General features: G+C 36.8%; 1 protein-coding gene across 2 annotated transcripts in view; it reads left to right on the top strand.

Moving 5' to 3' along the window:
* Positions 1-24,747, top strand: part of SEC6 — a 273,118-nt gene that overhangs the window by 19,843 nt on the left and 228,528 nt on the right. For both annotated transcript variants that reach the window (XM_089814272.1, XM_089814273.1), the window contains exons 5-6: positions 14,988-15,077; positions 15,234-15,313. In XM_089814272.1, the coding sequence (XP_089670398.1) occupies positions 14,988-15,077; positions 15,234-15,313 (170 nt within the window). The remainder of the gene's footprint in view (positions 1-14,987; positions 15,078-15,233; positions 15,314-24,747) is intronic.

Below are 24,747 nucleotides of genomic sequence, written 5' to 3'. Positions count from 1 at the left end.
TAACACACACACACACACACACACTTCACTGACGTGAATTCTCTTTACACCCGATGAACATCATCTGGCTCTGCTCAAAACAGAAGAATTAAAAATTGATCAGCTTCAACTATATTCAATCCTTTCTCAATGCATTCACAACTTGATGCTATGCTGCACAAGCCACACGACCAATGAAGAGTTGTTATCGTCAAAAATCACTACCGCTGGAGTTCTCAGAAACACTTTGTTATTGCCGCGACACCTTAGGAATGCAAATGGCTGACAGTTACAATGCCACATATATACTAGGACGGTGATTGCATTCACTAATATATGAGTGCAAAACATGGAACAGTCAATCCATAATGAAAGCAATACATAACTGGTAGCCATACAGCCACAACTGATGAACTCTCCACGTAGATGCTTTTTCAGGGATGACAATGCCAAGACACATGAAAAGTTAAGCAGACCATATTGTAAAGTTTCTACAAATTCTATAGGTTCAGATCTGAGATAATACCTTTCTTTTTTGTTGCTGTTCTGATCTTCTTCTTTCCAGAATGTAGGAGGTAATTTTCAGAATATTAAATGCTATTCTGAAACTTGTTTGTCTCTGCAATAATTCGTATAGGGCAGTATTAAGTATTGTTTTAAGGAGCAGATATTAATGTGTTTTTTGTGTGTCCTTAAACTACAATCACACCCACCTCTTGTACCATGACCAAAGGGACATGGCCCTCTCTAGGTCGGCCCATACTTCACTTATTGAAATCGACACCCAAAAAGGAGATAACACATGTATTAACTAACATAACTAAATAGTTATAGTTAGTGCATAACAAGGTTATTGCCAAGGATCGCCACCCATCCAATTTGCCAAGTGTAATGTATATAATTCTTTCGAATGGTATACAAGGAGAGAAGATTAATGTGCGGTCTGCAATCTCAGACCAGTATGAATATCACTATTATAAATTTAACACTCCCTTTTAACTTGATAATCATATTGAGAGATAATGTATTTAGCATTATCAATTACGATAAATAAGCATAGATTGATACTCTATATCTATATAAATCTTTTGAGCAAATGGTATCATGGAACACATGATACTGCATCATATAACCATCTTGTGATATGACTTATCTCTTATACTAGTGATATCAGTATTGCATGTAATCCAATACACACAGGATAAAATCCGAAGAATGATTAGATTCTTCATTTATCAAGGTTGTGACTCATAGGAACTGGCAATCCTATATCACAACTTGATCCTGAGTTAAGATCTACTAGAACACAGGATGAAGTTTGAAGAATAAATTCTTCCTTTATCCAAGTTGTGATTCATAGGCATAGAAATGCTTATGTCACAAATGATCTTGAACTCACCTAGATCTAACAGTAGTTCTCTACTGTTCAACACATTATTTGAGAGATTGTCATCTCTCATAATGTCTTTTATACAAGTATTCATTATCTCAGAGATCGTCGTCTCTAAAATAATGAATACAAATGGTGGAGCCTATAACAGTTAATAGCCTGACAATAAAATTATTTTATTAATAATTTAAAGAATACAAATGAATTATAATTCAACCATACCAAGTCTTTTCCTGAAGTGATCTATCTTCACTCTAGAGAGAGGTTTGGTGAGAATATCTGTTGTTTGATCTACAGTGCAAATGTATTCTTATTTTACAGTATTTTTATCTACCATACCTCTTACATAATGGTAAGGAATTTCGATATGCTTGGACCTGTCATGAATAATTGGATTCACCGAAAGCTTGATTAAACTCTGATTATCACAATGAATAATTGTAGGATTCATGGCTTGACCAAATAATCCCACAGGTAACTTTCTAAGCCAAAATGCCTCTTGTGAGGCCGTTGTTGCTGCAATGTATTCAGATTCTGTGGAAGTTTGTGCTACTAAAGACTGTTTTCTGCATATCGAAGATATCATTGTTGATCCTAAGGTGAAACAACATCTTTAAGTACTTTTTCTGTATTTAACACTTCCACCCCAATCTGAGTCTATGAATTCATGTAAATCGAAGTCAACTTTCTCATATTTCAGCCCAAGATTAAGAGTGCCTTGTAAGTATCTTATAATGTGTTTGACTGCAACTAGGTGAATCTCTTTTGGCTCACACATTAACTGACATAAGGTATTAACAACATAGCAAATATTAGGTCTTGTATTTAACAAGTACATAAGGGACCCAATCATCTGTTTGTAGAGAGTAGAATCTATGGAAGGTGATTCTATTGCTGCTTCTTTAAGTTTATGTAGATTAGTCTCCATTGGAGAAGACATAGACTTGCAGTTCCACATTCCAAATCTCTTCAAGATATCTAATGTATACTTCCCTTGATTATGTATAATGCTGTCAGAATTCTGCCGTACCTCCAGTCCTAAGAAGTAATGAAGGAGTTCCAAATCTTTCATCTCAAATTCTCTGATTAGATATTTCTTGCATTGATTTATGAGATAATCATCACCTGTTATTAGTAAATCATCAACATACAGTATCAAAATTACCATATCATTTTTATTTCTTTTATAATATAGATTTGGATCAGATTTGTTCTTGGAGAATCCTAAGTCGGTGAGATACTTATCAATTCTTTCGTACCAAGCCCTTGGAGCTTGTTTAAGCCTATAGAGAGCTTTTTTGAGCCTACAAACAAAAACTTTAGGGTCATGAGTTTCAAAACCTTCAGGTTGCTCCAAATATACCTGTTCTATAATCTTTCCATTCAAGAATGCTGTTTTTACATCCATCTGATGTACTTTCCATCCCTTCGATGCTGCAATGGCTAGGACTGCTGTCACAAAGGTGTATCTGGCAATAGGAGCAAAGGTGTCTTCATAATCAATCCCCTCTTTTTGAGAGAACCCTTGGCTACAAATTTGGCTTTATATTTTTCAATGCTACGTCAACAACATGCTTTATTTTAAATATCCACTTAGAAGAAACAACAAATTTTCTTTTATGTCTTGGAACAATTTCCCTAACATCATTTTTCATAATAGATTGGTATTCTTCTCTCATAGCATCTTTCCAAGCTATATGTTTAATAGCATCTGAAACATTGGTTGGTTCTGATTTAGACAAATCATTCATGTTTGCTGTATAACTAGAAAATCTTTTGGGTCTTTTGTTTTCTCTGATTGTTCCAGATTGTGCAGTGAACTTTTGTGCTTCCTCTACTGTCTTAATGGCCCAAAGTGGTCTTTTCTTAGAATTTTGAGTTTCATCAATATAAATTTTTTGAATTTCATTTTCAATTTCTTCAATGTTCTCCCTCTGAGACTTAGTTTCAATATTTCTTTTAGAACTAGGTAAAGGAAAGGGTTCTTCAGAACTTAGGGCTCTTTTGAATGCTAAATCTTCGTCAAAAATTACATCTCTACTAAGTTCATTATTTTTCTGACCAGGTATGAAAATCCTATATGCTTTAAATATTTCGCTACACCCTACAAAAATACCTTTCCTCCCGGAGGGTTCTAACTTAGTTCTCTTTTCTTTTGAAACATGGATATATATACAGGGCACCCAAAAATCTTAAGATGACTTATATTGGGTTTAACCTTAGTAAAGACTTCTTCAGGAGTTTTATCTCTAAGGTAGGAGTGAGGACTTTTGTTTTGAATATAGACAGCAGTACAAGAGGCTTCTACCCAAAGATAATATTCTAGATTTTGATCAAATATCATAGCTCTTGCAGCTTTTATAATTGGTCTATTCTTCCTTTCTGCTACCTCGTTTTGTTGCGGGTTATAAGGAACGATATACTCCCTCTTAATTCTTGTTTCTTTACAAAACCTTTAAAAAAATTCTGAGGTGTATTCCCCTCCATTATCAGTTCTAAGAGTTTTAATTTATGTCTTGAGAAGTTTCAGTTAAGGTTTTAAATTCTTTAAATCTCTTTAGGATTTCTTTTGATTCTTTCCATTTTAAGAAGTAAATCCAAGTTTTCCTAGGGAAGTCATCTATGAACAAAATATAGTACCAGAATCCTCCAAGAGAAGGAACAAACATAGGTCCACATAAATCTGAGTGGATTAATTCCAAAACATTGTTAGTTTTTCTAGTGCTATCATGAAATGGAATTTTGGTGTTCTTACCCAGAGCACATCCTTTGCATATGCTTGAGTGATCTTAACTCAGTTTAGGTAAACCAGTAACCATCTGCTCCATGGTTGATAAAATTTTGAAATTCAGATGTCCTAACCTTTTGTGCCATATTTCATTTATGTCTACAGCTTCATGAGTTAAGGCTTGAATAGGTTGACTAGGTTCTTAATTTAACTCATACAAATACCCTTTTCTTTGACCAATCAATTTTGCTACCGTCCATGAATGCAACATTATGCCTATCATCTTCAAGTGTTGTAACCTAGATTAGATTCCTTTTTATTACTGGTACAGAGAGTACTCCTTTAAGAAGTAGAGAACTACCTGACTTTAGTTTCAAGTTGCAACTTCCAATTCCTGTGACGGAATGTGCTGAATTATCACCGATGGTGACTTTGCTATTAACTTTTTTTGATATAGAGTCTAGTACTTCTTTGTATCCAGTAATATGTCGAGATGATCCACTATTAATCACCCATGCTTTACTTGAGACTTCATTTGATAGTGCCGAATACAATACAGGATTCTCAAGATCATAGTGATCTTCTTCTCTAGTAATGTTTGTACAGTTCACTTGTTGTTTAGAATTCTTAGGGCAATTAGATCTATAGTGTCCAAACTTTTTGCATCTAAAGCATTTCATTTTGGATAGATCTTTCTTAGGTTTGTCATTCTTTTGATTACCCCTTTTATTCTTGAAATGCTTATTCTTTCCTTTATAGGGATTTGTATTAAGAACATGAAGTTCTTCATCTTCTGTTTTCAATTTTCTTCCTTTCTTAAGTTTTCTAGATTCTTCCTGAAGACAATCTCCCTTAAGTCTATTGAAGTCAGGAAGATTATCTTTGGCACTTACTCCTTGTGCGAATGTTTCCCATGAATCTAGTAATCCATCTATAGCCATTGGTGTTAGTTCTATATCATTAATGGTTCTGATACTTGCAAGTTCATCTCTTAGGCTGGCAACTCTTAGGAAGTAAGAATTCATCGATTCTCCCTTCTTTATTTGTGTGTGATTTAGTTGCCTTTTTAGTGCGAGAACTCTAGTTGCATTGTTAACCTCATATGCATTTAGCAATGTATTCATCATATTAAATGCTGTTTGATGTTTCATTAACATGGGCACTATATCATTTTCCACTCCTTCTAATATGACCTGAATGGCTTTCCTATTTCCTTTACTCTAGATAGATTTGTGAGGTTCAACAGTAGGTTGTCTGGATGCTGAATCAACAAATTGTTTTACATCATTTTTTTCAAGAATCATCATGATTCTGAATTTCAAAGCATCAAAGTGTTCTTTCCCATCAAACCTGTCCTCGGGTCTGATTGTGTATGCCACCGAAGATAGGAGAATGATGCTAGATATATCTCAAATCTGATTATTTAATTTGTAGAGCCTAGGTTCGACTACTAGAGCTTTGATACCATGTAAAGTTTCTGCAAATTCTATTGGTTCAGATCTGAGATAATACCTTTCTTTTTCGTTGCTGTTCTGATCTTCTTTCCGATATGTAGGAGGTAATTTTCAGAATATTAAATGCTATTCTGAAACTTGTTTGTCTCTGCAGTAATTCGTATAGGGCAGTATTGTTTTAAGGAGCAGACTTCAATGTGTTTTTTGTGTCCTTAAACTACAATCACACCTACCTCTTATACCATAACCAAAGGGCATGCCCCTTAAAGGGACATGACCCTCTCTAGGTCGGCCCATACTTCACTTATAGAAATCGGCGCCCAAAAAGGAGATAACACATGTATTAACTAACATAACTAAATAGTTATAGTTAGTGCATAACAAAGTTATTGCCAAGGATCACCACCCATCCTATTTGCCAAGTGTAATGTATATAATGCTTTCGAATGTGGTATACAAGGAGAGAAGATTATTTTGCAGTCTGCACTCTCAGACCAATATGAATATCACTGTTATAAATTTAACACATATAGGCACCAGTTCATAGAGAGGCGTTCATAACAAGCAAAATCCAAAAGGGAAACATGAGCACAACCATGAAGGAAATCACAGAGTGCAGACCAAAAGTATGAGAGAGATAAATCTTAGTCATAAAGGAATTTCTGAAAACTTAATTGCAGATAATCTCAGGTATGCATGATCTCTTTCATAGGTACCAAAATCAACACTCCTAGCAAGAGAGGGATCATCAATATGTCATCGCATGATGAATACATGTAGCTGCAACCAAACACAAAGTGTCAATAACAAAATTGTTACAAGACTCAAGAAGAGTTGGCAGATTAACGGATTTCCGGATGATTGATTGATAAACAGAGGAACAAATGTGTTCCTTATAAAGAATTACAAGGATGTTGTTTCTAAAAGAAACAACGTAGACTGAAGACGGAATTAGAAACAAAACTAGAGACAGGATAGGAAACATTCCTATTTGGACTGAAGAAAAAAGAGACAGGATAGGAAACATTCCTATCTAGACTGAAAGACAAACTACAGAGAAGTATTTGACTATTATAGAAAGTATAAGATATTATTTTAATACCCTCCCTTAATGGTCAACGTACGAATGTCGGAACATTCTGGGATAATTGAGACCCTCCCTGGATCTACAGAATGCTGAAACCAAGAAGCTTTGCCAGAAGAGTGCTATGACTCAAAATAAGTTGCAATTACAAAACTTCGTTTTTGTGGAAAAAACGGTAAAACCCAGAATCTCACACAACCTTGCGTATTACAAACAATTTGAAATGATTTTTGAGGAGAAAATCAACAAACCTAGAATCTCATGCAACCTTGCATATTACAGACAACTTGAAATGATTTTTGAGGAGAAAATCAACAAACCCAAGGAGAAAATCAACAAACCTAGAATCTCACGCAACCTTGCGTATTACAAACAACTTGAAATGATTTTTGAGGAGAAAATCAACAAACCCATAATCTCACGCAACCTTGCGTATTACAGACAACTTGAAATGATTTTTGAGGAGAAAATCAACAAACCCAGAATCTCACAACCCAGAATCTCACACAACCTTGTGTATTACAGACAACTTGAAATGATTTTTGAGGAGAAAATCAACAAACCCAAAATCTCAGAAACAAATTCAGAAGGCGAAAAAATGCAGCTTCGCCTTGATCAGGACTCGGAGAAGTCGGACCCTACGTAACACCCAAAACAAGTTGATCGGTGTTTCGATATTTGAAGATTGCGATGATGCGCTGCTTCCAGTTTCCATAATTGCGACCATTGAATTTGGAATTATGCTCGAGCAAAATATTTGTCAGAGATGCCATGGCATGTTTTTCAATGAAAAATTGTGAAAATCTGTGAAGGCACGTTCTTCAAGGCAAAAATAGAAAGACCCAAAAGAATCAGAGAATGACCCAGAAGAGAGCTCAAAAAACCCAGAAGGAATCTGCTGTTGTTTTCTGGATCCGCTGGCTCGAAAATCGAGGCACAAAAATCTAGGCACCCAGAAAAAATGGACGACAACCCAGTTGAGTTCTCAAAAAACCCACCAAGAATTTGCAAACAAAATATTTTTTCGACCCCAAAAATTAGGGTTTCGAAAAAAAGGCCCTGGCTGAAAAAGGCTTGAAAAAACTTCAGATTTCTTGATAAAAAATGGCAGATTTTTCTTGAAGGATCGATGTGCATGGACGAATGGGGGTAAAGTGTGCTGAACAAACACAGGCAGACTCGAGTTCGGGAATTTCTCTAGGCCGAAAACCCTAAGCGGGTTTTAGAGAAATTCAACAGAAAAAATTTTGAAAAAATTTAAACAAATAATTTCACGAAGAAATTATAAATTTTTTCGAAAAATTTTATGTAATAGCTCTGATACCATGTTACAAGATTCAAGAAGAGTTGGCAGATTAACAGATTTCCGGATGATTGATTGATAAACAGAGGAACAAATGTGTTCCTTATAGAGAATTACAAGGACGTTGTTTCTAAAAGAAACAACGTAGACTGAAGACGGAATTAGAAACAAAGCAGAGACAGGATAGGAAACATTCCTATTTGGACTGAAGAAAAAAGAGACGGGATAGGAAACATTCCTATCTAGACTGAAAGACGGACTACAGACAAGTAGTTGACTATTATAGAAAGTATAAGATATTATCTTAATAAAAATCTCATCATAATATTGTCATGTTAGCATCACATTTACCATGGCTACTCCCAGAGGGTGAAAAATATAAAACTAAGTCACGGAATCTCACACATGACTTCCACCATGGCTACTTGAGAGGATAGATCCACCATTGGTACTCCTAGAGGGTGGAACAAGGGATGAACCTCAAACTTTTCCCTCACAGAGAAGAACTCATTAACAATGGATTACACCTCGAACCTCTCCCCTGTAGATGAGAACTCATAGACAACAAGTAAAAAGAATTATAGAAGCCGAGACTCTCTCTCAGCAAAAGCATCATTCTCCACAATACCAAGCTTATATCTGAAACAAAAAAATTTCACTCTAGGAAGTGGCTTGGTGAGAATATTCATTGTTTGCTCTTCTATGCAAATGTACTTGAGCTAAACTGCTTTCCTTTGAAGTTTGAACAATATCTCTCAAGTAATGATATTTTATTTCTACATGTTGGGTTCTATCATATAAAACAGGCATAACCAAAAGCTACACACAACATTGGTTATCACAAATGATCATTATAGGTACCAAAGGCTGCCCAAACAAACCTTGAAGCAGTTAGTGAAGCCACATTGCTTCTTTTACAGCCACACAAGTTGCAACATTCTGCTTCAGTTGTACTCTGAGAAACACATGATTGTTTCCTACTGGACCAGGAAATCATAGCTAAACCTAGGCTGAAACAACATCCTAAAGTATTCTTCCAGTCAGGCACAAACCCTGCCCAATCTGAATCAGAGAACCCCTACAAGTTCATTCTTCACAAGAAGAATACTTAAAACCATAGTTCAAAATCTCTTTCTCTACCACCTATCTGCGAGGAATTTTTTTTTTTCTTGGCAAATATCAGAGAGAAATTGGCAACTTCTCGGGAAAATATTGGGAATTTTAAAATGACTTAAATTAAATTTAAAATGCATTTTTTTTTCCACAAAATTCAATAAGTAGATGCATGTAATGAGTCAGTAAATTCCAGTAAGTTTATCGTGGACGGATTGACGTCCAGTCCACATTCACAGACAATGTATGCCTTGTCAGAGACAGTCACAGTAAGCAGTATGAATGATTTGACAGGTCTACGTCCTTCAGTCATTGAACTCATTAACAGTTCGTTCCTGTAGAAAAAATAGTCTATTCTCCTCGATTAGTGACACCTCATCCCACACCCACAACCAACGTAAGGAATTCCCTTCTCCCGAGCTTGCACAACCGTTATTTTTCCTGAACATGGAGAGAGATGTCAGAGATGGGCATTAAGTTTTAGCATGGTGTCCACCTAGGTTTGACTGGCCATGTCTCCACTGCTCTGTTTAACAGCCCAAACATGTCTTACATTAGACCTATGTGCTGCCCAACTAGGATAGAAAAAGTGTAAATTAAGTGTTGGGTTGGGACCACCACAGCATCCCTTGAGGTTGCCACTACAACCTATCGGGATGTAGTAATAGGCTTATTGTTGGCCAACTGATTATGCTGGGCCGTGGGACATGACATTTGTTGACCATTAGTTAGCCATGCCAGTTTATAAGGGAAAGTATGAGGGACCTTACTTAGTTCTAGTTTCTCCACTTTCTATTGATACTAAGTTATCTGTTGAACTCGAGTCTACAATTACCTTACATATCATCCCATTGGCTTTGCATGTAGTCCTAAACAATGAATTTCTTTGTGGAGGGAAAGTATGAGGGACCTTTCTTAGTTCTAGTTTCTCCACTTTCTATTGATACTAAGTTATCTGTTGAACTTGAGTCTACAATTACCTTACATATCATCCCATTGGCTTTGCATGTAGTCCTAAACAATGAACTTCTTTGTGGAGTTTCCTGAGGGATCGGTGTCTTCAACAAGTTTCTCATCATTGAGCATTCCTCTTGTTCCAGTCTGCAGACCTAGATGGAGATGCTACACTTTGAAGTCCTTTTGGATCAATTATGCCCTTCTTTCACCACGTTGTGAAATAGTATGGGCTTTCTCAGGGCATCTGCTTGCAGGATGTCTCACTTGGCCACATTAATAGCATCTACCAGTGAATGGTCCATTCTCTCTTCCCGATCCTCCAAATCTTCTTCTTTCATTAGATCTCCTTCCTGTGAAATTGCCTCTAAAGTTTGTTTTCCCTTGTCGTTCACCTTGGCTAGACTCTCCTTAAGTCCTTTGAGGTTGGTTTCTTCCACCAAAACCCCTTTGACCTTAGAAATCCTTTCTGTTAAATTTTTAACCAGAAGAACATGTTGAAATCGAATAACAATTAAATACACAACACAATCAGGTATCCTCAGAAAAACCCTCCTCAGTGAAGGAAACAGCCCAGCCCACAAAAATTCGACCCTTCATTGAAATTCTCAAACTGAATCATATACACAGTCTCAGCTTTTAAACATAATACTTCAATGTGCTTACAGAAAGAGAATATCTCTGGTATATATATATATATATATAGCCAAAGAATTATGAAGGAACATACTTACTGAAATGACAAATTCATTACAGAATGAATGCAAGTTTCTGCAAATCACAATTTTCCTTTACAATTTGTAGACTAATAGAATGAATACGATGCAATCATCATTTCTTTATCTGAAGGCATGTAAAATTAATATACAGCAACCACGATAATCAGTTTTCTTCTCTGAGAAAAGACGCTGCTTCAAAAACGGTATGTTTCTCACCACACACGAACAATGAAAATAACTCCAAAAGACCGGGAATGATGATGGTCAAATAATAAAAAAGACACTGATTCAAAATTGCTGCAGGAGACTCTTTAGCTTCCACGATAGAACATGGGAATTCATTATAATAATAGTTGACGGAAGACAGAAAAAGACGCCCAGCTGCCCCGTTGTCATATAAGACAAGCTTAGTAGACATGCTGACTAGGCTAATAGTGTGCTGGCTGCCACGAAGGATAAATAGTTATGCAAACTGAATATTAATAAAGGCACCGATTACAAGATAAGATAAGATAAGATAAGATAATAGTATTAATGTCCAACGAAGAAACCACATGGGTTTATGGGACTGAGCATACAAACAAAAGAGCTGACCAAGCAGAAGCACCAAACGGTGACTTAGAAAAAGAACAAGACAAGGCATAAAGCCAGAAGAACCAAGGTAAGGACTAAGGGTCCTTCTTTGGTACAAAGAAATCAGTCACAGAAGGATAAGGCTGTGAGCGATCCAGAGTCTTAGAATCATGTCGAGAACCAGTGGATGAAAGTCGCTGCCTGGAAAGACTGGTGCAATGTCGAACTGATCTGGAGTGAGTGGTACTAGAAGGCCTCCTCACACGGACTGTCACGAGACAGAATACTGGAGTCAAAAGATCCGTGAAGTCTTCTTTGGAAAATACCAACTCATCTTATAAAATTGGACTGAACTAGCACAGAGAACAAGGATCGAACAGCAAGACATAGGATTGCAGAACAGAGGTAAGGATGAGCTACATCAAAACTGAAACACTTTCCACCTCTGCCCCTATTGCTCTGCTCACCCTTTCTCCTTAACTTTTAGTCTGCTCTAAGTCTCCATTGGAAAACACTTGTTCACTGTATCAGGGGCTAGGATACTGATTTCATCTTGGAATCTATATTTCAACCCATTAAGGTAGCTTGCAACCTTCTTTGCTTCATCTTCATGATGCTTGGCATTGAGACCTGGTCTTTGGAACTTCTTAGTGTAGGTGCTTACTGCATCTAGGTCTCTCTGTTTCAAGTTCTGCATCTTCTTATAAGATTGAAATTCATAGTCAACTGGCATAAATTGGGCCTTTATCCTTCTGCTTGTCTTATCCCAGGATGTGACCATACTACTACCTTCTTTCACCCTCTCTCCTTGTAGATAATTCCACCATGTAGGGGCTGCCCATTTCAACTTTATTTTGCAAACTTAAGCCTCTCATCTTCAGGGATTTCCTTGTGCTCAAAGTGGTTGTTTAGTGCCTCTATCCAATCTATAACTTCTTCAGCATCCACCTTGCTATCTGAGGAATCTTGGCCAACAGAAATAAAGACCTCCACTAATGCTCTTTGTTCTGCAGGTAACTCCACTTCCTGCCTTGGAACAACTTCCTTTTCCTCCTTGTCATCTTCATCATCAAACAAGCAATCACCCCATCATCTTTCTTTACCCTTTGTCTTTTTGAGTTCTTCAGTCTTGACTTCAAGTGCCTCCTCTATCATTTTCTTCACCATCTCCTGAGTTAGTCCACGTTTTGGAGGCATGTTGCCAGTCTCTCTGTCGCTCCCTGACATACACCACTTGATCATTTGTCCCAAATGATCAACCTGCTCTGATACCAATACGATGCAAAAAGCCACAAGGGAACAAGGTGTCTTATCACAACCCACAACACACAACCTTTTATGCACTTCAAGAACTACAAACAATCACTTCCTTAGAGCACATCATCAACTCAAACAACTCTATGACATCAACAATGGAAACATATCAATAGTTACAGCTTCTCACATCAGAACTTACTTTGATGTCACTACTCCGGATAGGCCTAATCCTAGGCACATGTAACTCACCACATCAAAACTTACTTTTCTTCCTTCACTTGCTTCTAGGGACCCATCTAAACCCGAAACAACCATCAATTTGTTTCACAAACCCTTATTGATAAGTGCACTGATAAAAAAGGCCTAATTTTGGAATCACCCCTCCTTTACAAAGCAAGTCCTTCAAATTGGTTTGTTCTCTTCAGGCCAATGATCGGAACACCTGTGCATACATGTCAATACACCAAATCGACCATCAGTTTGGCTCTAGTCCATCCACACCATGTTCTGCAACCAAATTTGCACATTGGCCATAACCAATCACATAGGGATGCCTGGTTATTTATTGGCTACAACTCAATAACACCATCATCTCCCGGTCTGAAACCACCACCTTCCTAGAGTACATTGGCAACCTCAACTTTCCACCAATGGCCGGAATTTTCCAATTGTGGGAAGTGAAGACTTTTGCATTTTTACTGTGAAGCCCTAGGTGAGCAAGGGTTTTTAATCAGTCTGCACTCAATTGTAAATATCTTCTACAAAACATGAAAAGTCATGAAACCAACTCGAACAGAAAGTTACTTCATTACTCTATTCAACCATGTGCATTTAATCAAACATTCACTTCTTACTGGTCTGTACAAGCAACAGAAGCTTAGAATTTGCAGGAAAAAGTAAGTGTCTTAGCTGCTTCAATCATACCAAACTTCATCAACAACTTTGCGTCAGTCACCAGAGGCCTAAATAGACATTTTACAACTTCCTCCAACCATCTCAACTGAAATTCAAACCACAATTACCCGTTGGAAGGCAAGTTGCAAAAGTTGCACAATTTGTTTTCAAGCAACCTTGACAACTTTTGGCTCTGTATGACATCTTTGGATATTTACTAACCTAGCAACTTAAAGACATGTCCCATTGATCATTTATGACCCAAAACAACATAGGATACCATTACAACACATTCCTAGACTCCTACTGGCCCGTTGACCAAGTTTGACCAAGTAGCATATAGATGCCTTACAGGACCAATGACCTTACAAAAGGGTCCAGATCATTACTAAAAGACTTCAATTGGTCCTTAGGACCTTGTTACAAGCAAAGCAACTCATGACACACCATGAATTCTCCAAAACCATCCTAAATCTATGAGGTGCCTCTGCGCCAGGCTTAATAGCAGGTTCATGTTGTGGAGTGTTCTGATGAGAAGGGGGCAGCCATCTATGCATTTGATCAAAAGACTCGTAGATTATCTTCTATAGGGTAGTAATTACAATGACCGTTAAGGGAGGGTATTAAAATAATAATGTAATGTTTTTAATGGTCATCTTTAGTGAGTTTAGTTTTATAAGCTGGTTTCTATTTTTGTATTCAGTTAATGATTATTTCATTTAGAAACATTGTCTTTTACTTTTGTATTTAAAAGAGAATTTGTCTCCATTGTTTAATATCAAAATATCAAACAATCAAGTTTTATAACAAATTTATAGGAAGTCTCAGAAGGGATCAGATCAGTTTTGGAAAGCCAATGCAGGTCATAATGTCTACAGAAGCAGGTTTCTATTATCTACTCATTGCTATTTAATCAAAGTAAATCATCAGCAATATTTATCCATTTGATAGTGGTAATTTTTCATTATGAAAGTTGATAATGTATTGTAGATTCGTGGTCAAGTCAGTCAATTATGCTGTTTGTGCCATATAATATTCAGCTTTATGCTTGTCTAGTAGATGATTGTTTCCAGGAAGATTCTGGAGTGAGTTCTGGTAAAAGTGTCAACAAGAATTGCTTGATTATTTTAACAGGTGTGATATATTGAAGGTGATAAAAGATCCTCACTTAACAATGCAAGTCCTAGAGGGCTATATATTTATTTGCTCACTTTTCTGTATGCTTATATCGATGATTCTAGCATGGATATATTATTGAAGAATATTGATGAATGCATTGAGTAAAATCAAACCTTATTTTAGACATATTAGGTGCTATTTTTTATCATCACTCAACTGGTAATCTTTTATTCTTATTAAAAGTCCTAAACATTGAAGCATTTGATTTCTTATGAATTAATCTTGTGAAAGTATATGAGTTTTGATCATGATATGATTGTTACAATTTCAAATGCAGACATATATACTTGTTTATATTTCTTGACATGCATGTTTAGGCTTTCATAGTGTCTGGACTGAACATAACCTGGTATCATACAGGATGTGGAAGGGATGCTGTCCATTTCTGTTGAAGCAGCCGAAGCAAGGGATTCACTGAGCGATGATAGAGAGCTAGTTAATACTTTCGAGGTCTGTTAGTTTCACTGACATTATTTCACTTGTACTTAGTTGTTAGAGAGGCATCCTTACGTTTTGATTTTAGAATAACTTTGACTTCCAATATGTATTAACTTAATTTTGCAGGAAGGTTGTTGATTAACTTCACTTTTCCTTTGCGAATAACAGAGATTGACTGCCCTTGATGGAAAAAGAAGATTTGCATTGGCTGCAGCCTCTTCTCACAAGGAAGAGGCTGGCAAACTAAGGTTAGTAAATGAATAGTCAGTAATTCTTTACAGCTTTAAATCTTTTGACATGCACAATGCTGTAAATTTAGTTGATTGTAACATTTTGTAGTTTCCAAATTAACTTTGCATCATGTTAATTACATCAGCAAGGAAACCGTAATATTACTAATCACATTTAAATTGTTGCTTTTTTTCTTTTGGATGAACCTATCTTTTGAGTTCTAGTGTAACACGGGGATTCACACCCTTCCAAACCTCGAAATACCCGTCCCTGCACCGGGTACTTGTGTACCCAGGTACCCCCACCTCCCAAACCTCAAAGTACCTGTCTTCGAGACGTCCTCGCATTGGGTACTTGCATACCCAGGTACCCCCACCTCTACCATTCCGCAACCATGCTGTTGGGATGGGTACTTGAATTTCTATTTGAATTTTGATCTTTGAATGTTACTATTGGGTATGTAATATGTTACTATGTTGAATGTTCAATGGTTCTAGTTCATGATGTGAATTTGCTATGTTCAAGTATTTAAATTTCATATGTTCTACTAAACATCGTTTCATAACAAGCATTTCATGTTCTATATGTATACCATACAACACCCCTCCCTGCCCCGTCCTCCCCTTGCGGCTGTACATTGACCACCCCGTCACCATCCCAGAAATGAGGCCCATTCCCCCCCCCCCCCCCCCATCCCGGAAACTCGTCCCAGCATCCTGATGTACCCCAGTATTGGGTTTACATTGGTTTTAATTACTGGATTTTCTGGAATGGATCCAAGTCTGTCCTGGTTTCATCCAAGGGACAGCCAGGTCTTAGATGAACCGAGGGACTTGCAGGCCACATAATTTCAACAAATGTCATTTAAAATGATCTTTTCTATATAAAGAAGATTCTTTAAATTGCATCTTGAGCCATATATGACAAGTAATCCCTTGAAAGTCATCATTTGATAAACACAAGACACAAAAACATCTATTATCAATCTAGTTTCCTATTTTTCATTCAAGCTTGCTATTCTTTTCTCTGTGGGGAAGGATTACATAATACAGATACATGAAGTGTATTTTTAGTTCTGCAAGTTCCTTTTCACTTATACATAGACATGTATATACCCATTCACTCTGAACCCAAGGAAAATGTAATCGCCAGTGAACCTGAATTCTGCACCCATACCCAACCAGTAACTTGGCATATTGAGCAACATAGACTGACTGTAACTCCAAAGGCTTTCTAACTAACGAAAGGTTGGAAAGATTTAATTTTTAGCATAGAACTCAAGTTCTGTGTTCAAGTGATGGATTTGTATCAAATTGTCTTCATTTTGTTTTGGATGAACCAATGTTGTCATAAACACACATTGCATTTAGCTCTTGGGGTTGGTAATTAATGAAAGTTAGAATAAATAAATTTCTTAATTAAGGGCAGTAATAGTTTTGCAGTTATCTAAGGGCTTGACCTTAATAAGTGAAAGCCTTGGGTTCTCATTGTGTCGATAAAAGTTTAATTCTATGGGTTGTCCTAAATAAACCCTTCTTACCAAAAAAAGAAAAAAGGGGTTTGAAGTTCTATATTTTTGACTATTAATTACATGAAGATTTATTTAATTAATAGATCCTAATGGTGGTTCAAAAATAAGAATGTCTTATAGGTATATAATACTATGGATATTTTTTCGTTTTCAAATGAAGTTTCAATTGTTGCAAAGATAAAAATATTTCTTCATTAAAAGAAATATTTTAATATCTCGGAAGGCCTGCTGTTCTGAACAATGTGGCCTCCTGCAAAGTTGAGAGGACTGAATGCCCTTTTCATGTTGCCCACCTTTTTTGATTGTATTTGTTTTGGAGAAAGTTTTGTATTCCTTAAAATGAGCTTGAGGATATGATCATAAGCTGCAGGTCCATCGATATATGAACTATAAAATTAATTTCATGAGAGTAATCGGCTGAACTTCTCTGATTAAAATATGAAAAGGCTCACTGTCTTTTCTTCTACTTTTTCCTATATTATCTGTTGTCAATAAAGTGCTGTAGAGAGAACATCTCATCTCTCCATTAATTTTGTTTCCTTTAGGCACATTGCCAGTGGCTTACTTTGCCGATAAATAAGCAAAGGGTATCACCTCTGTCCTTCAATCCACTTACAATTACATAGCAGCTAGCATTAACAATGAACGTACTGCAAGAACTTCAATTTAGGACCAGAAAAAATGGGAAATTTGAGGCTGATACCTTGTTTGAAGATATTGACTAAAAAATAATTGCATGATTAGATTCAAGACACTTATTTGGAAAAGGGACAATATGTCATGTGAAACATATATATATATATATATGTGTGTGTGTGTGTGTGTGTTTGTGTGTGTGTATAAGAATGGTTGGGGAGACTATAGGGAATTATAGCTAAGATAGTTGAGTGGAAAGAAAGGCATGAAACATGACTATAGGCCTGAGGGCACTACTATTCTGAAGGTGTGTGTGTGTCTATATATAAAAAAACAGAATGAGAGCACATTATACACTTGATATCAAATATCCATTTCAAGCAAGAGCATATGGCAAGCTTTACCATTTTATTGAAATCAAAGATGGCTAATTTCATTTCCATAGATTGTCGACATGTACCTATAATCGAACAAACACACGGGTGTGAATACAAGGTATGCAGATTTATTTTCATTTCCAATTTAATTGTAATAATGTGATAGATTATCTACATATAATTAAATAATTCAGAAAACATCCACTATGTCAATCGAATGCAAGTTCTATATGAAGCTATGTGGTTTTCTCAAATTAGGTATCCATCTCGTCCATTCTTTACCAATGGCTAGATTCCTGTCCTCAACCACGCTCCTGCCTTCAACTCATGCCTGCACTCACTCATTCATACATCAATAGAATAGCTCTCAAAACCCGCTCCTGTCTTCAACTCATGCCTGCACTCACTCATTCATACATTGATAGAATAGCTCTCAAAACCATAGCCGAAGCATGCTCATGGTAAGAAATAATAGTAATATCATTGTTTGCATGCCAAATACAACATATTTAATCATTTTAAATTGATCTAAGATAAATTATTAGTATCAAAATCAAGTTTAATTCTTTAGTTCAATCAAGGCAGAAAGATGAGTCGTGGCAAAGTTTTAGGGTATGCTTTTGAAGAGAAACCCGGGAAAAGAAACTATAGGAAAATGAAAAGAAAGAAGGGCCTTAGATGAAAGACATATAAATTCATCTAGTGGTTTGGAGGAGGAAACAAAAAATAGAGCTTAGATGGAAACCCACAACACAAAGTCAATAGCTCATACTTGGAATGATAACCAGTAGATAAAAAAATTGTCCTTTCCCAACATGTATATTAATAAGTGCAGTGACAAAATGTTTAATAGTTCATAACTAGTATGATAACTGATAAGCTGAATGGCTACGTTTTCCAACATGTAAACTGGTTTCAAATTTAACATAAGAAAAAAATCCAATGACCAAAGAACTCAAAGTTTCTGTATGGATTCTAAGTGCAGCCAAACATTCCAGAGAAATACCAAAGAGATTACAAATTAACATAAGAAAACCTTTTATAAATGAAAAATAAAATACACATAATGTTCTGAAATAATCTTCCAATTGATTGATAAATTGAGAACGTAATGTCTCTCAATAATCCTCATGAAAGGAGGTTTAGATCATCTTCCGGTAGCCTCAACATTGTCCTTTCAAATTCGAAAGAATATGGTTCCCACATGAGAGGTTCATGGAGATGTTCTGCTAACCACATAATCAAGGAGGGACGGGGATGAGGGATATAGGTGTGCAAAACTTGGCACTAGGGGCCAAACTAGTATGGAGATTATATAAAGAACATGATAGGAAATAGGCAAGTATATTTAGAACTAACAATCCTCCTAAGGGCTCCAAGGTGTGGAACTTCATGCTGGAATGACGAAATATTATATTAGAAAATATAAGTTGGGACATAGGAAGGGGCGATTCAACACTATTTTGGTAGGACTCTTGGGGAGGATATATACCATTAGAACAACAAATTAAATATAAAAAATATAAAAACATCCTCAAAGATCTCTAGGGGGACACTCCTAGTCCTAATCATTACATAAAAATACCTATGGGCAACCCAATTATGGGATGGAATTTGAAATCGTTAGAAGGTTCACCTTTAAGCCCAGAAGAAAGAGAAGACCGTCAAGAGACCCTTAAACTTACAAATATTTCGATAAAGGATAGAGCGGACAATATTAAATGGGTTAAAACTAAAACAAGAAAATATGTGGTAAAAGAAGGCATTAATCAAAATCATGCTCCCTATAACCCAAAACTCCCTTTACATCTCTGATGGGATAAAAGTTGTTTGCCAAAGGCAAGCTTCTTCCTTTGGGCAACAAGGCAAAACAGGATTTTAACTGCATACTAGTCCAGGAAGGTTGGTTTTGAAAGGCCCTCAAGATGTTTCTTATGTGAGAACAGTGAAGAAGATGTGGATCGAGAGGCAATGTAGGTATAGCTGGGTGGAGGTATTAACTCAAGTAATTATGTTCGTAAAATTTGCCAAACCTCTAGGAATAACATCTAAGAACATAGCTGAAATTCAAGCTTTATAGAAGGTCTTAAGATTTGCAATAATAAAGGGTTTTCTAATCTAGAAATAGAAGGTGATTTACTCATTATTATTAATGCGATAAGAGAAGGAACAGCTTCCAATCGGATTCTAAATTCAGAATAAATCGCTTTTGAACTTTTGAAATTCTTTAGAAATGTTAAAATAGGTCATATTTATAGAGAAGGGAATTGATTAGCTGATAAACTAGCCAACCTAGGGGCTGACGGGCATCTTATTATGGATGAATTGGCGTAAGGCTTTTACTATTATCAGATAACTTAGGTACCAGAGATCTACCATTATATACATTTTGCATGCATAGCTTTATCTAATAGAAATAGCTTTGTTGTCTTGGTTCTATAATTTGGGGAACCCATACTTTATTGATGTCATTTGTGTGGTTTGAAGGATATAGCTGTCTATGTTCTGAAGTACATAGTGCGGAATATTGCTTTGTTTGTTATGCACATATTGATGAAGTACAATACATTAGCCCATTACATTTAACACCTCATAATCTACAAAGTAATATCAACTTCAATTAATCTCAGTTTATCTATATTACTACCCCTGGTCTTGGTCAAGAAGGACTTTGCAGAAATCTAAAACACAAATAAAGGATAAAGGAAAAATCAGTAGGGAGACCTAAAGAAGAAACAAGCATCCAAATCATAGACGCTGATGTCATTTGTGATCCATTAGATCATCTATGAATTATGGCAAAACTAATGTAAGGGATCAGCCTAAGGGCTAATCATGAAAGGTTAGCTGGGGAATCCCCCATAATAGAATGTAACTAATATTTGTTTCTATGTAATAAGGGGGATGCCCCTTAAATAATGTATCTATGCAACATGAGGAATGCCCCATGAAGAGTCTAATGTAACCATAGTATATGTGTTGACGAGAACCTTCAATAAAAAAACTCACAATATGAATTGGGAAGGATTACTTGACCAATATTCGTAAGCCATATAGTTAGCTAACTTTGAGAAATGTGGAACTTTAGTGGAAAAGTTTCGTAGTGTTGCCTCCATTTTGTGATCACTAAATGAAGGGCAACAACTGAGTAACAATGGAAACAATGAGTAACATAGAATCTAGATCTTTTAGTGCCTTTATTCATTCCATTGGGCTATAGAGTCAGGCGACCAAAAACAAAAAACTCTAATGCAACTAATGCATAGAAAACCTAGTTAAAATAAAACAAATTGGTGGAAGCACACTTATTAAAAATAAAGAAAAAGCTACCTAATTAAAACTAGTCGATAATACAACTTTTAGATGAAACTATTTATAGGCTCAACAAAATAGCTACCTCTTTCCAGCAACATGTAGTACCTTGTATGTTCATAGGCAACTTCATAGAGATGTAACATGAACAATTGAAGCCATGATGCCAATGCCTGATATTGGACAAGTTCATCTTTTTGAGATGAGCCATATGTACTAGTAATCCAAAATAGAATCATGAATTCAAAGTGCTCCTGTTGAACCAAACATGCTTCTTTGGCTTCTTCAATAGTATTTTCATGTTTAGGTACATGTGGAATGTCTAGCTTTCCGTTGACTATATAGGGTAAATAGTTGTGCTACATAGGTGATTGCCATGGTGAAACCTCATGCTGGTGTTCCCACCTCCACAACAACAATGGTGGTGAAGATAAAATGTGCGTGCTCTAGGGAGTAGAGGCAAATCATTAAACAAAAATGAAATTGATTACCTGAAGTGTAAAAAACTTGCGTGGATCTCATATAAGGTGATGATGAGTTGCTCTTTTGAAGTCTTGCAAGATGTTTGTGCAACATGACAATGATAATAAACAATATATGATACTTGATAACAAATTGTCCCATGCTTAATAATAATTAGACTTCTTAGGTTGATTGATCTCGATTGCTTGGTAAATAGATAAATAGATAGATAGAGGAGCCTTAGAGATGGCCTTTTCAAATGAGGGAGTTACATTAATATGAAACTTACACATCTTTGGAGCAACCTTTCGAGTTTAGGTTGACAAGAAGTTTGTGTCTGTCAAGGACTTGAAGCTGACGTTTGAACCTTAGAATTTGGAGCCAAATTAGCAGGACATTAGATATTGCCCTTCTACAAAAAATCTCTTCTCTCGCAAGATGCTAACACATAGAATCATTTATTTATATAGTGCACACACCATGTCTACGATTCCAAATTTTGCATAGTGTGAACCATGGAAGTGGCAATTATACATTTGTGAATAAATTTTGAAGGAGCTTGCCAGTTGCTTTTGTTGGAAAGTTTCATCAGCCTTTTCATCAAACTCATTTGGCGCACCTTGCAGACAAATTTCACTAGGGTAATTTGCTAAACAATTCGTGGTTCTTATCCATTATTCTTTACATTACAATCCTCCCTCCCAAAAATTGCTTGTGCGCCAATAGTCACAAAAATCAAAGAAACACAATGGTCCACTGGGAGCTCAAGGATAAATATGTATTATGTCCCTGGCATCTCTTGCAAACTCCTGTGATGATAACACTATCCACAAAGCTTTTCCAAACATACTATCACCATTCCAACAATGGTGACTCACCCAATCTCTAGTGCCAATCCTATCTCCAGTTGGATTACAGTAGAGATGAAAATCACATCCATCCATAACAAGGAAAAATCGATATCCAATATCATTTGCTAGATCAAAACTCCTTGGACTCCCTACCAATCTGCCATGAGCATAAGTCTATTTGTGCAACAGGATGTAGTACTCCCAAAAGCATCTTTACCATAACCCAAATATCTATCCCTTGCAAAACTATCTTGGACATGTTGACTCTACAAGTAGCCTCTGCTAACTTGCAATAACTAACCCCATCTACTATAGATGGTGCAATCCCATCCCATAAAAAATGGTATGAATGTGAAGCCAACCTACACTAGCATTAAACCAATTCCTTTACCTGTGGGTAAAAAGAAAAATGATGAGCACTCCTCACTGTGTAGTTGCGACGAAATGCACTGATCTTCGTTAGAGGCTCATCATCATCAAATCAAGAACCAAGAGATGGCTCCAATCTTTGTCCCTGATCAATTGGTTGGGCAGGATCCTAGGTAACTCTCTCAGCAAATCCAACCAAAAAATCCCCGTGGGGAAGCATTGTAGCCAAAGTCTCTACAATCTTTCACACCAATGTCGAATACTGTGAGAACCTCGGATGAGAGTATCCTCAAAAGCTCCAAATGGTCCCTCTTGTGATTCTGGATTGTCAAGCAGATACTACATAAATGATTCTGTGCAGTAGAAATTATATGAAGAAGCATCAACCCGCTCCCTTGCAACCCACAACTAATCGTTTTGAAACTGTGGCACTACCAACTACCTTTCGCTATGAGCTGTATGAGATGAAGTAATAGTTTTGCTTCTGATAGAAGGAAACAAATCCCCATGAGAGCTTGTGTCCAAATCATATGATACCTTGCCCAAGTCCTGTCAAAAATAGGGAGTATTGTTAGGAATTGGCATACAACTCCGTGAAGAATCCACCATTGTCACACCAAGACTCTCAATAACTTGTTTCGCATCATTTGTTAGTGTGCTAACTACTAGGGGACTTGGTACAATAGTTTTCTCTCTGCAGTCCTCTATTGATGCACTCATTTCATTTGTAGCTACCACACTCATATCAAGGATGGATGCAATTGCATCCTCATCACATCCATCATCCCTATCCATGAAAGTCAACTCACCACCAACCACTATATGTAGATGTACTAGATTTGGGGCTGGCATAAACTATACACGCCCCAGCTCCACGACCATCTGTCTCAATTGCAACTACAACTCTTGGAGAGCCAACTAGGTGCTCTCCAACACCCTAGAAGTCGCTCTAAGCTCATGGGTGAACTCAACCACCTCCTCCTCTTTCCCTAACAATGCCTCATAACAAGTGCTACCCCACTCACAAAGGTAATCCCTGACAGCTACCAATTGCAAATAATTATGCTTCAAGATCCTGACAACCTCTCAACGTGAATCAATTTCTCCTAGGGAAAGGTAACTACCACCATGCTCATCTGACATAGGAGCACCCCAACCAAAGACAACTAGCATCTATGAATAGCACCATAATGCTCAAGAGCTGAAAAAAATCACTATTGGTCACCATTTGGTCACATGATGGCTTTGCATACCTTGGCTCCTATGTAAGCTCTTTGACTCACTAACAGCATTATGATAGGGAACTTTATCCTCATTGCTCACCACATGATCACTAACATCATGTGCACTGGCAACCTCACATATGTCCATCAACAAGGTACTGGTATTGGGTACCTCTACAAACAACTCATCTGAAGTGGAAGCCGCTACTATGTTTAACTCCTCTCAAATCTTTGCTTCCTCCTCAACTGTAAGTCCTTGTAAAACATGATCTGGGGACCTATCATCATCCCATGACGACTCCAAGTCATCATCTAATGTGTGACATGATAATCTAGACTTTCTGTAGCATGAAACATCCTCATACAAATCATTAGAGGTGCCTATAACACTAGCATACGCATTGTCTAATTGAGACTCCTCTGCTTTCTCCTGTTGCTGCATACGACTCAATGTCAACATGTAGATCAACATCACTATGGCATGAACCTACATTGTGTAACTCCTCCGCTATGCTCGAATTGTGAGTCTCATCACCAAGTGAGTTCCCCCCTCATCTTCCACACATGAGAAGATTGGTGACCCAGCTCTATGACTGCTGCCATAAATATCAGAACTGTTAGTGCTCATATCCTCATCGCAGCCTTCAAAAACAACACTCTCATTAGGAAAGTCAAGACTAACAGTGGTAT

Source organism: Cupressus sempervirens, chromosome 2 (genome assembly GCF_028749045.1).
Source record: "Cupressus sempervirens isolate cs-2001-9-10 chromosome 2, ASM2874904v1, whole genome shotgun sequence".
NCBI lineage: Eukaryota > Viridiplantae > Streptophyta > Pinopsida > Cupressales > Cupressaceae > Cupressus > Cupressus sempervirens.
This window is presented reverse-complemented; position numbering and strand designations above follow the sequence as displayed.